Raw genomic sequence first — 14,877 nt, 5'->3', positions numbered from 1 at the left:
TAAAGAAATTGTGTAATAGTTAGTTTGTGAGTAATTATTACTACTATAAACAATAGAGTAAATTACACTGACACCTCTGGATTTTAGTGAAATTACACAAACCATCATGACTTTTCTACCCCTACACAAATCCTCATATTTTTATACTTATTTTTATACTTTTAAACAAAAATGTGATAAATGCAATTAAGTTAAACAAAACATATTATATTGTGGAGACAAATCCAAATAATATACAAATTAATGTATCTTTATTATTTTTTGTTACAAAATGCATCAACAATTCCAAAGAGATATTGTTTAAATCGTTCTTATATTATATCGTAACGAACCAAAAATAATAAAGAAATATTAACTTATATATTATTTGGACTTGTCTCCATAATATACCATGTTTTATTTAACTAAATTGCATTTATCACATTTTTGTTTAAAATATTACACTTATTTCATGTGCAGGGTGATCAGTATAATGAAAGTATAAAATTTAGAAGGTTTGTGTAAGTGTAGAAAAGTGAGAGATAGTTTGTGTAATTTCGTTAAAACTCAAGGGTGTCAGTGTAATTTACTCTAAACATTAATACAATTTGGAATGGTGCATATAATCTACTTTTACAAGAGAAAATGCAAAATAAAAAAAAGAGTTGTGCCTATAGTGCACGATTTTATGTAAAATAAATATATATAAATTGTGGGTTCAAGGCCCGATTTTGTGGGGAAAAAACAAGAATTATACCTAAAACGCATGGATTTAATAAAATACATATCAGCCACTATTTCAAAGGACAAAAAAAATGAAGGTTGTGTATGGTAGTTAGGGTGAGTATGAGTAGGATTGAGCTAACAAAAATTTATCTCTTATCTGATCTTAAATATTGGTTGAATTATTCTTTTGAACTCGAACTTAGTCCTAAATCTGAAGCTAATTCAATCCCAAATGTTAGTCGAGTAAACATTTGAGCACAAACTCAACTATAGACCTAATTAATTATAATGTATAACCTTTTTAGATAATGTCTTATCGTATTACTTAATTTATAAGATATGTAACTAGATGTATGAAATAAAATAGGTATATATATTGTTAATTATATATATATATATATATATATATATGATGAAAACAATTAGAGAATTAATAATACTTTCGACCAAATAGATTTCATTACTCTATACACAATTATTACATGTTATGAGTTTCATTATATTGGGCTGTGTTTGTTATAAAGCCCATTTACTTTTATAAGCTTTCCTTTCTTATAAGTTGTTATGTTAGTTAGGCAGTTAAGTTAGTTATTATTTTCTCTTTGGCTTCCTATTCTATATAAGATAGGTCTTCTTGGTCATTCCATTATTCATTTTGTTTTAATATTACATCAATCAATAAAGAATATATTCATCTTCTTCTCCTTTATGTTTTTGATATCCAATATGGTATCAGAGCTCTCACATTGAGAGCTCTCATGTGCCACTCATTCCTTCCCCATTACCTATCTCCACATTATTAACTAACCCCATTCACTTTCCTTTTCCTCATTTCTTCCCCGTCCCTTTTCTTTCATCTCCCTTCGACAAAACCCATTTTCTTTACCTTCTAAACCCAAATCCAGCAACAACACCCACTGTTCCACAAATTCATCAAACATGCATCAAGAAAACAACAACAATCATCACCTCACAAATCCATCCCTAAATCCATGTAGCTCATACTACCTTCATCCTGGAGAAAACCCTGGATTTGTGTTAGTTTCTCCACCATTAGATGGTATGAATTACAACTCCTGGAGTAGATCCATGAGAAAAGCTCTTGGATCCAAAAACAAATATAAATTCGTCAATGGAAACATCAAGATGCCCAGTGTGACTGATCCAATATTTGAAGCGTGGGAAAGATGCAATAACATGGTGGTTTCTTGGATTACTAGATCCTTGTCCCCTCAAATCGCCCAAAGTGCAGTATACATAGATGGAGCACAAGATTTATGGCAAGATCTCAAAGAGAGATTTCCCAAAGGAGATTACTTCAGAACTTCCGACCTATTGCAAGAAATCCACTCCATTCGACAAGGTGATCAAAGCGTATCAGCATTCTTTACAGATTTGAAGACTATTTGGGAGGAATTGGATGCTTTGAGACCACTGATCCCGTGTATATGTGATGTAAAGTGTAGCTGTGAATCAATGAAGAGCAATATTTTCTATCGGGAATCAGAGTATGTTATCTGTTTCCTTAAAGGTCTTAATGATCAGTATAGAACAATCAAAGCACAAATACTGCTCATGGAGCCATTACCATCAATGAACAAGTGTTTCTCCCTAGTCATCCAACAAGAGAGACAAATGGATGTCACAATTATTGAAAACCAGAGCAGTGCCATCAACAACATCAACACAAGGCCACACTGGCGAAATAATCCAAGCAGAGGAACTAATTTCAACCCAAGGCCATCACAAGAATCCAATAAATACACTGGGAGATGTGGTGGATCTGGTGGCAATTCAGGTTTTTTGAATAGAGGTTTGGCTACAAGTAGTAACAGACCCAAACCCATCATGGCAAGTAATAAAATCTGCACCTTTTGTGGCAGAGAGAACCATACACTTGAAACCTATTATTTTAAGCATGGGTTTCCTCCTACCTTTAAGCCTAGACAAAGACAAATGGACCCTGCAATCAATTCCTCTACAAGCCAAGACAACACGACAGTAACCACCTCAATCAACAATGATTCCCATTCAGAGAAAGACAATGACCAAAAGGTTGTCCTCACCTTCAATCCAACTCACCAGATCAACCAGACCTCAAGTGAAGAGGAAATTCTTCCTCACTCAGGTATGTATTCTTCTCATAATTGGTGGATCCTTGACACAGGGGCCACAGATCATATAACCAATGAAATATCTCATTATTCATCTTATTCTAGCATCAAGCCTATGACCATAAGGCTGCCTAATGGTGCTTCAATCTTAGCCAAACATTCTGGCATAGTGGCTTTTTCCACCAATTTACATCTTACTAATGTTCTGCATATTCCTGGTTTTACTTACAACTTAATTTCCATTCACAAACTCACCACTCATTCCAATTGTACTGTTGTCTTTGATCAACATTGTTGTTTTATTCAGGATACAATTACCTTGAGGATGATTGGACTTGCTGAGGTTCACAACCATCTATACATTTTTCGCAATTTAACTAGTCCTACAAAACAAATTTTGACTGCTAATACATCTGTTTCTGCTCTTGAATTTGATTTGTGGCATTTTCGTTTAGGACACCCATCTAAATATGTTTTTGATACTGTTTGTAAACAACATCCTTATGTAAAATTATGTGCTAATAAGGTTTGTGACACTTGCCATGTTGCTAAGCAAACAAAAATACCTTTTTCCTACTAGTACATCTACCACTACTCACCCCTTTGACCTTTTGCACATGGACATTTGGGGACCTCACCATCGTTGATGATTTCACCCGCCATAAATACTTACTCACCATCGTTGATGATTTCACCCGCCATACTTGGCTATTCCTAATGTTTTCTAAGGTTGAAACAAGAAATATCATAGAAATTTCATACACTTTGTTTATGTCCAATATAATACTCATGTTAAGACCATTAGATCTGACAATGGTAAGGAGATTCTCATGTCTGATTTCTATGCCAATTCTGGTATAGTACACCAGACTTCTTGTGTAGAAACTCCTGAGAAAAATTCCATTGTTGAGAGGAAGCATAGACATATCCTCAATGTGACTAGGTCACTCCTTTTTCAGTCCCACTTACCCCTATGTTTTTGGACTTATGCTGTCAAACATGCTGTTTTTTTTATCAATAGGCTTCCCACCCCTGTCTTGCAGAATAAGTCCCTCTCTGAAACCCTCCTAGGACAAATCCCTATCCTAAATGACCTTAAGGTTTTTGGTTGCCTATGTTATGGCACCACTAATGTTCAAGGCAGGACCAAGCTTGATCCTCGAGCCAAGTAATGTATCTTTCTTGGCTACAAACATGGAACCAAAGGGTACAACCTCCTAGACTTACAAACTAGACAACTCTTAATCACAAGAAATGCGCAATTTTATGAGCACATATTCCCTCACCCTCCTCCCATCCCTCCAACCATCCATCCTGATACTGTCCAAAATTCCAATAACTTCCCCTTAGAAACCCCACCATATAACCAACCTCCCAGTAATTCCCCTACTGATTTCCAGCCCATATCCACCCAACACTCTCCCATTGCACCCAATCAACCTTCTACCATTAACCCTATTAGACGATCCCAGAGACCTCACATTCCATCAACCTATCTTAGAGACTTCCATTGTAGTCTCCTCACCTCCACATCTCCCCTTGACCCACCTAACATTACCCATCCATTACATGCTGTCCTATCTTACCATGCCCTATCCCCACCATACAAACTTTATACTCTTTCCATAAGTGCCAATATTGAACCAAAAACCTATCAACAAGCCATTTCATCCCCTGAATGGACCCATGCCATGAAAAATGAAATACAAGCCTTAGAGGATAATAGCACTTGGACTATAGTTCCCCTACTCCCTAGAAAAAAGGCCATAGGATCCAAATGGGTTTATAAACTAAAATTTAGAGTTGATGGCACTATTGATAGACATAAAGCTAGATTAGTTGCCAAAGGTTTCAACCAAACAAAGGGGCTTGATTTCGTCGATACTTTTGCCCCTGTTGTGAAACTAACTACTATCTGAATGCTCCTTGCCATTGCATCTTCCCAACATTGGATCCTAGAACAACTAGATGTTAATAATGCTTTCTTACATGGTCACTTACATGAGGAGGTTTATATGACTTTACCTAAAGGGTTCACTTCTTCTTTGCCTAATTCTATCTGCAAACTCAACAAATCTCTATATGGTTTAAAACAAGCAAGTCGGCAATGGTTTGCAAAATTATCTTCCGCTTTACTATATTTAGGCTATGTTCAATCCCATCATGACCATTCCTTATTTACAAAACATAATACTCATGGCTTTACTGCTCTTGTTGTTTACGTAGATGATCTTATACTTATTGGTAATAATCCTCATGAAATCTCCTCTGTCAAAAATTACTCACATTCTTCCTTTAAAATAAAAAATCTGGGCAAGTTATGATATTTTCTTGGTTTAGAAGAGGCTTATTCTCAACAGGGAATTACTATCAGCCAACGCAAATATACCCTTGATCTGTTATCTGATACAGGCTTTTTGCACTCCAAACCAGCTTCTACACCGATGACAAAAGGCCAATATCTCTGCCAAGACACCAGTACGCATTTCTATGATCCTATGTTGTATAGACAATTGGTAGGTCGTCTCCTTTACCTAACCAATACTCGCCCTGATATCACCTTCGTTGTTCAACAAATCAGCCAGTTTATGGCCACCCCTACAATCAGTCATTACAAAGCTTTAACTCGAATTCTCCAATATCTTAAAGGTACACCTGGTAAAGGTTTATGCTACTCTACTTCTCCTCTTCATTTAAAAGGTTTTAGCGACTCGGATTGGGCTAATTGTCCAGATACGAGACGCTCCATTTCAGGTTTTTTGATATCCAATAACAATTGAATAGACGTACATACAAATATGATAAATAGGTGACCATGATCCATGAGACTAGTCATGCTTGACCCTTAGTCGGTCCGAAATATTGACTGATTCCAATTTTTGAACACTAACTCAACCTAGATCTGATGAAGTCCAACCATGTTCAGATTCGATCATGATCAAAGCAAACCTAATAAATGAGTAGAGACAAGTTTTGCTCACCTCTAATGGCAATCAAAATTTCCCTATAAACAACACCATTTTGGACAAAAGTGAAAAAGTTACATCAATACCCTAACTTTTATGAAAATAAACATATGATGTAAATTTCCCCACAATATTAAGGTTCAATCTTGGTACTATCAACAATACTATTATGTTTATATTGCTTATAAAATGATAAATCACATTCATTTTCTTATCAAAATTTAATTTGAAGTTAAAATTACACTAATAGTTGTTTAAAGGAAATCACGCTAATATACATATAGTATTCATGATTTGAAGACCACCAGTAAATATCGGATGCGGAAACAAAGACAATATAACGGAAATGAATGTAAAAAAGAGAACTATAATTTTCTCTGTATAAAAAGAAAATTATTTAAATCTTATATATATTAATGTATACAGCCACTTCGTATCTGCCGGTCAATATTGTATAGTATTACGTATTTAATTTTTATATATTTCATTTTTTATAATTAAATATATTTGTTGTATTCGGTGTACTTTATATTATATTTTTTTGTGTTTATGATATTGCTTAGTCTAAAGTGAGAGATGTGGTTAATTAATGTGTTGGTGGTGGTTATTTAGGATTATATGGTTTTTGTAAAAATTAAATAAGGTGAAGGGCAAAATAAGAAGTGGAAATTACACAATTGTGGAAATTACACCATGTTTTGGCTTTATATATAACTAATGTGTGGTCAATATTAGATGATACTACGTATTTAATTTTTATATATTTCATTTTTTATAATTAGAATATATTTATTGTATTCGGTATAGTTTATATTATAATTTATTTGTTTTTATGATATATAATATTTAGTTTAAGGTGAGAGATGTAGTTAATTAATGTATTGGTGGTGATTAATTAAGATTATATGATTTTTTTTTTAAAATTAAATAATGTGAATGACAAAATAGGAATTGAAAATTGTACCATAATAAAAGTTACACCATATTTTATATATAGTTTAAATAAATAACGTTACATCATTACAAATGTTTAATAATTATTATCTCAATAGTACCGTCACACTTAATGTTTATTTCTTATAATTATTTCTATCAATTTACTCCGTCTGAAAAATAATGTTAATTTATTTGACTTTTTGGTACTACCAAGAATATTTCTTACCTTATAGGTAATAAATTAATCTCTTTTTGGATTCGTGATTATCCCTTCCAACATGTATTGCTCTCATGAATCGAACATTTGATTTCGATCTAGCAAGATCTTACACCACTTGACTAACACATTATTGATAATTTATTTATTTTGTTAATAATAAAGATTGTGATGTAAGCATACACCATCAGCTAAATATAGCTAGTTACTTGTTGTTTGACCAAAGGCATCTACCAATCAAAGAAAATATTACTTTATATATGCAGTTAAGGATAGGGAAGTTAGATCCATTACGATATCAGATTAATCAATTAACCATGAAATATAAAATATAGGCAAATTGTATAAGTAAACACTCAACAACATACCCATCCAGGCTGAGAAAACAAAGTAACATCAAAAGTAGGGTAGTATTTTAAATTGCATTCTCTAACCCTAATTGCTACTACAATATTACTCTTTTGTGAGTTTCCGGTAATACCATTGAGATTGCAATTGTATCCACCTCAATTTTCCACAATTATAATAAACTGAATATAACCAATGTTTAAAATATCAATCCCTCTGTTTTTCTTATTTTTAAATAAACAAATTCATTGATAAGAACCAGGGGTGTATAGAATAGAACAAACAAAGATCATAACATACAAGAAACATCAGCCCAAGGCACATAAAAACTAATGGCCATTTTATAAGACCCCACCCCACAAAGTACCAAAACTTGAACACGATACTTATGGCAATACCACTAAATGCAGAAAGAAACACTATCAACAGAGCAACAACAAAGAAAAAGGACTGTAACTAGCAACATCATGTCCAAAACTCAGACTCCAACAAAAAAAAACAAAAGAAAACAGACCCAAACACCAGCAGCCCAATCCTAAAAAACAACCAAAGACTAATTCCATTTTGTTCAAATGCATTAATGTTGCAGGCAAAGAGATTGGTCTGAACTCCTTCATACAAAGATATTGTCACCTTTACATCTTCCTTTGATCCAAATCCAAAACTTTACTTTTATGCTATCCACAATTTCCTCTAACTTTGCACAGTATTATTAAAAATAAAGGCCTTCCTTCTTGTCCATATTGTCCTAATTGCAGCCATCAAGATTACCGATACAAATTTCCAGTTATTCCTATTTCTTATCCACCAGCAAGATGATCCTTTCTGTTCAAAGGTAAAACCGAAACAAACCCCAACCATTGATAAATTTCTTACCGCATTGAATATGAGAATTTACAAGCACAAGTGAGTGATTATTAACCCTCTCAAATATCTATTTACACTATTTATGATCAATTACAATTATATAAAATAAAAAAATACGAATATAAATAAATAATTTGGATTACCAATACTTCCTACAGTTATATTTCTAATTGTAGGTGACCTTTTTTTTCTATTTTCACTCAATAACTTACTATAAGGTATTTAAAATTTTTATTAGTGCATTAGACAATTTGAATAAGATACTCTAAAAAGGGATTAGAACAATATTAGATCCTATAAATATTGAGAGTAAATATACTTATATAAGAATCATATTTTCAATAGAATACATACTCTATCAAATTAATAGGGAACCATAAGTTGCCAAAATATGAATTAGAGCTGGTAATAATAGGAGTAAAATTTCCTCCCCTAATAATATTTCTCAATTACTACAAAATTTACCAAAAAAGCCACATAAATATATATTTATTATTTCACTACCCCAAGCAATTTATATATAGATAGTTTAAATAACACTAATAAAGCTGGGCTTAATTCATATTGTAAATATAATTTTTTAAGCAGAAAAAATGTACCATAATTTAAACAAATTTCTATTTTATAATGTTTAATTCTCATTTTATAGGTCAACAATTTACATTATGAATGTTTAATTCTAGTTTGATTCTTACGTCATGAATGTTTAATTACAGTTGGATTCTATTTTCTTGAGTAATGCCATCATTAATGTTAGGCTCCTGGTTCCTATGAAAATTCTGAATAGAGTTTAGTGAAAAATATTCGTTATGAGAATTAGAGATATTCTCATTAATGATTAATGCATGTAGATTCATAGGCCTCGACATCCCATTTCTCGTCCACATATGTTTCTCGTTGTATTATCTTATTGTATTATCTTATACAATTTCAAAAACTTAATGCATATTGTATTACCACAATTCTTTATTTGTATAAGTAAAATTAATAAGATTGTGTTTGATGCATATTATAAATAGAGTTAATTACACTGACACTCCCTGAGTTTTAGTGATTATACAAAACACCCCTCACTTTTTACAACTACATAAACCTCCCATAGTTTTATACTTTCATTACACTGACCACCCTTGCATGAGAAATAAGTGTAATTTTTTAGATTAAAATGTGATAAATGCAATTAAGTTAAACAAAACATGGTATACTATGATGAAAAATCAAAATAATATACAAATCAATGTATCTCTATTATTTTTATTACAAAATACATCAACAATTCGAAAGAGATATTGTTTAAATTGCTCTTATACTATATCGTAAAGAACCAAAAATAATAAAGAGTTATCGACTCATATATTATTTCGACTTGTCTCCACAATATATCATGTTTTGTTTAACTTAATTACATTTAACACATTTTTTATTTAAAAGATTGCACTTATTTCTCATGCATGGGTGATCCGTGTAATAAAAGTATAAAAATTAGGGGGTTTGTGTAGGTGTAGAAAATTGAAGAGTGATTAATGTAATTTCGCTAAAACTCAGGGGGTGTCAATGTAATTTACTCTTATAAATATGGTTTTCTAAATAAACCAATATACCACAATTGAAATAGAATTCTATTTACCTTGTATTATATTTATGTTGGGTGATGTATTAATATTGAAATTTGTATTATATTAATATTTAAGCATGTTTTAAATATTGAAATTAAATTGTATTAACATTTACAACCCATCTGAAAAAAAATCTATTAAGAGTAAGAAGAATTTCAAAGATTAACATAAACCCATATTTTTAAATAAATATTAAAATAAGATAAAAATAAAATCAACATGGCTTGAGTTTGAAAGAGAAATCATACATATGAAGTTAATTGATTGATGATAACGCTAATGATGACATGTAGAGAAAAGGAGAAATATATGAGTTTGATTTTTTTATTGAAGAGTGAAGAAAGTGTATAGAGAAATATGCTTTAGAAAGTGGCTTACATGTGCTTAATAGAACAGAAAAATCAAAAAATCATACATATGAAGTTAATTGTCTAATGATAAAAAGAAGCATGACATGTAAAGAAAAAGGAAAAGGAAAATGAGTTTCATTTTCTCATTGAAGAGTAAAGAGAGTATACAAAAAAGAGAAAAAAAGTTTAGAAAATAGCTTTTGAGAAGATGAGAAGTGAGAAGAGAAGAAGTACTCTCTAGAAAGAGTTTTCCACATGTTACTCGTTGAATGATAGGCTCTACAAATTCTATTATACTTTTAGGAGGATAAAAGTCCATTCTTTCATTCACACACATATATATATATATATAGGTGTCAAAATTTGAAAGTATATATTCTTATGATAAAATCAGCTCATCCAATTTATAATAAGATAGTATATTTCTTTTTATTAATGTTAATAATAATAATAATTTTTAATAACATAAAAGTGTGTTAATAATATTAGTAGTTGTAATTATAAATATATATTAAGATATTAAAGATAATAAAATAATGATTCTATAGATTTTTATATTATTTAGAATATATCATTTAACAATAAATAATAAATATATTTTTCTAATAAAAATAAGGGAAAACTCTATAAGCTCACCAAAATTGTGTCATTTGCAAATAGTCACCATAAACTATATTTTCTTTTTAATTGTACCTTAAAATTTAACTAGTAATGAAATTAATTCATGCACAAAAATATATTTGATTAATAACAATGAAAATTCTAATTCATATGTTTTGTTTTAAACTCAACTCTTTGATTATTATATATATATATATCAATATTACTATATTATCTACTTTTACTTATGAAATTTACTTATCATATTATTCTCAATCATTTTTATATTTTGATGTGGTTTCCTCCGAGATATCAATGCTAACTAACCTGCATTGTTATTATCTGAGTTTAACTGTAGTGATTATTGTATTGTCTTACAAGTAATTTCAAAATATATTTTATATAAGGAGCAATTTCACTAACTCATAAAGTTTAAGAAATAATTAGGAAGAAAAATAGTTTAAGAGGATCACAAAAGACAAAAAGTTTGAGAAGGTTTTAGACACGTTTCTCTAAAAATTATAATGTCTTCATCACACATAGTGGTTAACTCCTAAAAAGTAAATAAAAATCTTTTATACAATTTGTAGTTTTATACTATCTTGTCAAACACAAAAATAAAAAAAAAATAAGTTTTTTCCTTTATCAATGATTAAATAAATAAAATAATGAAACAAATATGGAGTATAAATTAGTGTATCGTCTTAGTATGGGCAGGCGAATGCTAATACATTTCTCATTCTATTATAGACTCCTGGATCTAGATTTATAACTTAAAGATCAGTACATTCTAAAAACGAGCTTAAAGAATGTTTTCTATGTTTTGATCACAAAAATTTGGTGACGACTCTACCATTTCGTATAACTAGTATTCAATCAAAAATTGAGGTATAACATGGAAAAGTTTAGGATATATTTTGATGATTGATATTTATAAGTACTAGGCGTGTAAAAGTTCAGTTCGGTTCTTGGTGCATTTAGTGGCCGAACCGCTCATGAATGGTTTGGTTCGGTTCGGTTTCACGATTTTTCATTTTTTAATAAAAAATAATCTAGCATTGTTTGAAAGTTCAAAATGTATTACAAAAGACATTGTTTGTCCATAAAATGAAAAAACTACTATTATCAGAAAATATGAATCATATATAGATGAGTAAAAAAATTGAAACTCATAGCTTTTTGCTTGTAATATATATAACAATTATGTAATTTAGGAAGAAATAAGCAAATGATCACATATATAATAATACAATCCATAATTAGTAACATATATATCTATTAGTAATATATTGATAGAATCCATTCTGGATGGATTCAGAATTTGTTTATTGATCGTTCTTGATTGTAAGTCAATTGATGTTTTATGAAGAATTGAGTTTGTATTTTGTTTAAGGACTAGTGTTTTTGTGTTTTGGCCGTGGGATTGTATGTAGGTTCGGGAACGTATTATGATGTTTAGGTCGTGGATGAGGGTTATTTGACCGTGTGTGGAGAGTGTTTATGATGGATAAAAGAACGTGGAAGAGAATGAAAGGTGAAGGCGCCACATGCTATGATACTTGGTAAGCTTATGGAAATCGCCACAAGGAAGGAACCTTGATAAGAAATGGTCTTGGTTCAACCAAGAAACTGAGAGAAAACTCAACTTACAAAGGAAATAATCCAAGTAAAATATGAAGTGTCCTATTCCAATATGCAAATCGGTTAGAAATAGGGGCCACGTGAATAGTAAATAAAATACATTGAATGACTTTCCTAATAGTAATTGAACGTGTTTAAGCTCTTTGATGGATAATAATGCCCATGAACTTCTTTCCTAATACATTTCTGCATGCGTTGTGCTCATTAAGGCAAGGAATTAAAGTTTGGAGTGAGTCTCCCATTTGAGTTACACATAATTGAAGGACAAAATCTCCTCTTGGTGCAAAGAAGGAAAGGATTCATTTGTCTTAATGCCTTTCCAAATGTGTTGATCACATTAAGGCAATGAATTGAAGTTTGAAATGAGTCTCTCATTTGAACTAATGTCCTAAATCAGAGCTGAAAAGGATGGAATCTTGGCTTGCAACAAATATGGTAAGAATTGAATTGACCAACCTTGGAATTCACGCCCAAACCAAATAAGGAAGGTGTTCATGGACATTCATTTCCTCATAATTCAAATTGTAGTCTTGATTTGTCACGCCTAAACCATTAAGGAAATTTGTTCCTTGGTTTTCATGCCCAAACTAAATAAGGAAGGCATTCATATGAATTCATTCTATTATAATTCAGAATGTAGTCTTGATTTGCCATGCCTAAACCATTAAGAAAACTTCTTCCTGGATCTTCACGCCTAAGCTGAATAAGGAAGGCATTCATAGGCCTTCTTCCCTTGTCTTCGCGCCCCATCCAAAGAAGGAAGATATTCATTCCACCTTTAATCTCATGATTTGTTTATACCTGATTTACATAAGTAATTATGTTCAAAATAAAGAGAAGTTTCAGCCACATTAAGCTACAATACACTCAAAAGGAAAGTCTTAAATTGTTCTCAAATGTAGAAAAGAAAAAAAATATCTCCTATTCTATATGTGGGGATGATCCCCACTTTATTAAATGGAACTCCTACACGCCTCATATAACCCCTCGTTGATCGTGACCATCTTGGGGTTCTTCCATAAGAATGATGCAATATATAGACTTGGACTCTTTGCTCGACTTTTTTGATTCTGCCATTTCTCCCACTAATTGGTTGAGAGCTTGATGTGCTTTCTTGGCTTTCGACTTGGTCATGGGCCCTCCTAGCTCACTTAGTTCTTATTCATTTATGGGCCTTGGCAGGTTCATATCACATATATAACAATATAATTCAAGATTAATAGCATATCTAACAATATAGTAATATATAACAATTAGTAAAATATATAATAACATATATAACTTTAGAATTCAAATTTAGTAACATATAACTGTAAGACTGAGATGGAAACTAGGGGGGTGAATTAGTTGTTTAAACCTATGACTGATTTTTCTGCAAATTCAAGAGTTAATAGCAGCGTAAAAAGTATGCAGAAATAATCAATTAAGTGTATGGAGATAAAAGAGAAGATAGTACACATATATTTTATATTGATTCACCTTCTTGTCCACCAAAGACCACATCCAATACTCTTGCAGCACAAGAGATTTATTCACTAGATATTAAGATTAGCAATTATAATTTCTCACCCCGAGATTTCCTTGTACCTTACCCACTCTCTAATAGCTATATCACTTTTTGGAAAACACACTTTCCAAGTGACTCTATCCTCTTTCTTATCACACCCTTGTGAAATAAAATAATTCAATACTTTGAATCAAGAACACGTTTAACTATGGCAATGGATTGCCTTTACAAGATTTTGCAGTTAAACTCTTGAAATCCAATAAATCTTTGTATACTTTAGTACTAATGCTCATAAGGTTTGAATAACTTTCAATAACACTTAAGGCAACATTGCAAAACAAGTTCTGAAAGTTATGAACAAGTTGTACCAAGTGTAGAACAAGTATTTCAGAAAATTATAGATTTGAATGAATGAATTATATCTGAGTTGTGTATTGATTGTGTGTGTAAGAAATGAGTTTCAATGTCTTTATATAGACTATCCGATCAACCAGAATACCTCTATGAAAATGTAGGATTTGTTTGATATGAAACCATTTCGTTTGGGTTGAAAGCTGTATGGTTTGAATTTGAAAAATGGTATAAAAACTCTTAGTAATCGATTACGTAATCGATATAATTGATTACCCAACAAGTATGTCCAATTGAGAAATTGATTTTCATAGGCAGTAATCGATTACTCAAAAGGTGTAATCGATTACCCAACTCATCTATCCAACTGAGTAATTATTTACTGTATTGTGTAATCGGTTATGCACATGGTGTAATTGATTACCCTGATCAAATTTTGTTGGATAACTCGTTTCTCACTCATGTAACTTATTACTTAGTCACTGTAACTTGTTACTTAGATATAGTAACCTGTTACACAGTATTTTGAAAATTATTTTCATTTATTCTTGTGTTTATCAATTTTATTTTAAAATACTTTTGATCATTACTACTAAGTGTATAGTTTAGAGTATAAGGATAGAAGTACCTAAAGACTTAGGTTCTAATTTCTTGAAGCT

At 31.1% G+C, this 14,877-nt stretch overlaps 1 protein-coding gene across 1 annotated transcript; it reads left to right on the top strand.

Annotated features, from left to right (window-relative positions):
* Positions 1,645-4,738, top strand: LOC109359897. Its single transcript, XM_019604592.1, has 4 exons — positions 1,645-3,345; positions 3,617-3,762; positions 3,841-3,987; positions 4,072-4,738. Exons 1-4 carry the CDS (start codon positions 1,645-1,647, stop codon positions 4,736-4,738), a joined length of 2,661 nt encoding a protein of 886 aa, XP_019460137.1.

This window comes from Lupinus angustifolius, chromosome LG11 (genome assembly GCF_001865875.1).
Source record: "Lupinus angustifolius cultivar Tanjil chromosome LG11, LupAngTanjil_v1.0, whole genome shotgun sequence".
NCBI classification, from domain to species: Eukaryota; Viridiplantae; Streptophyta; class Magnoliopsida; order Fabales; family Fabaceae; genus Lupinus; species Lupinus angustifolius.
The sequence above is the reverse complement of the archived record's forward strand: the minus strand, read 5'-3'. Positions and strand labels throughout refer to the sequence as shown.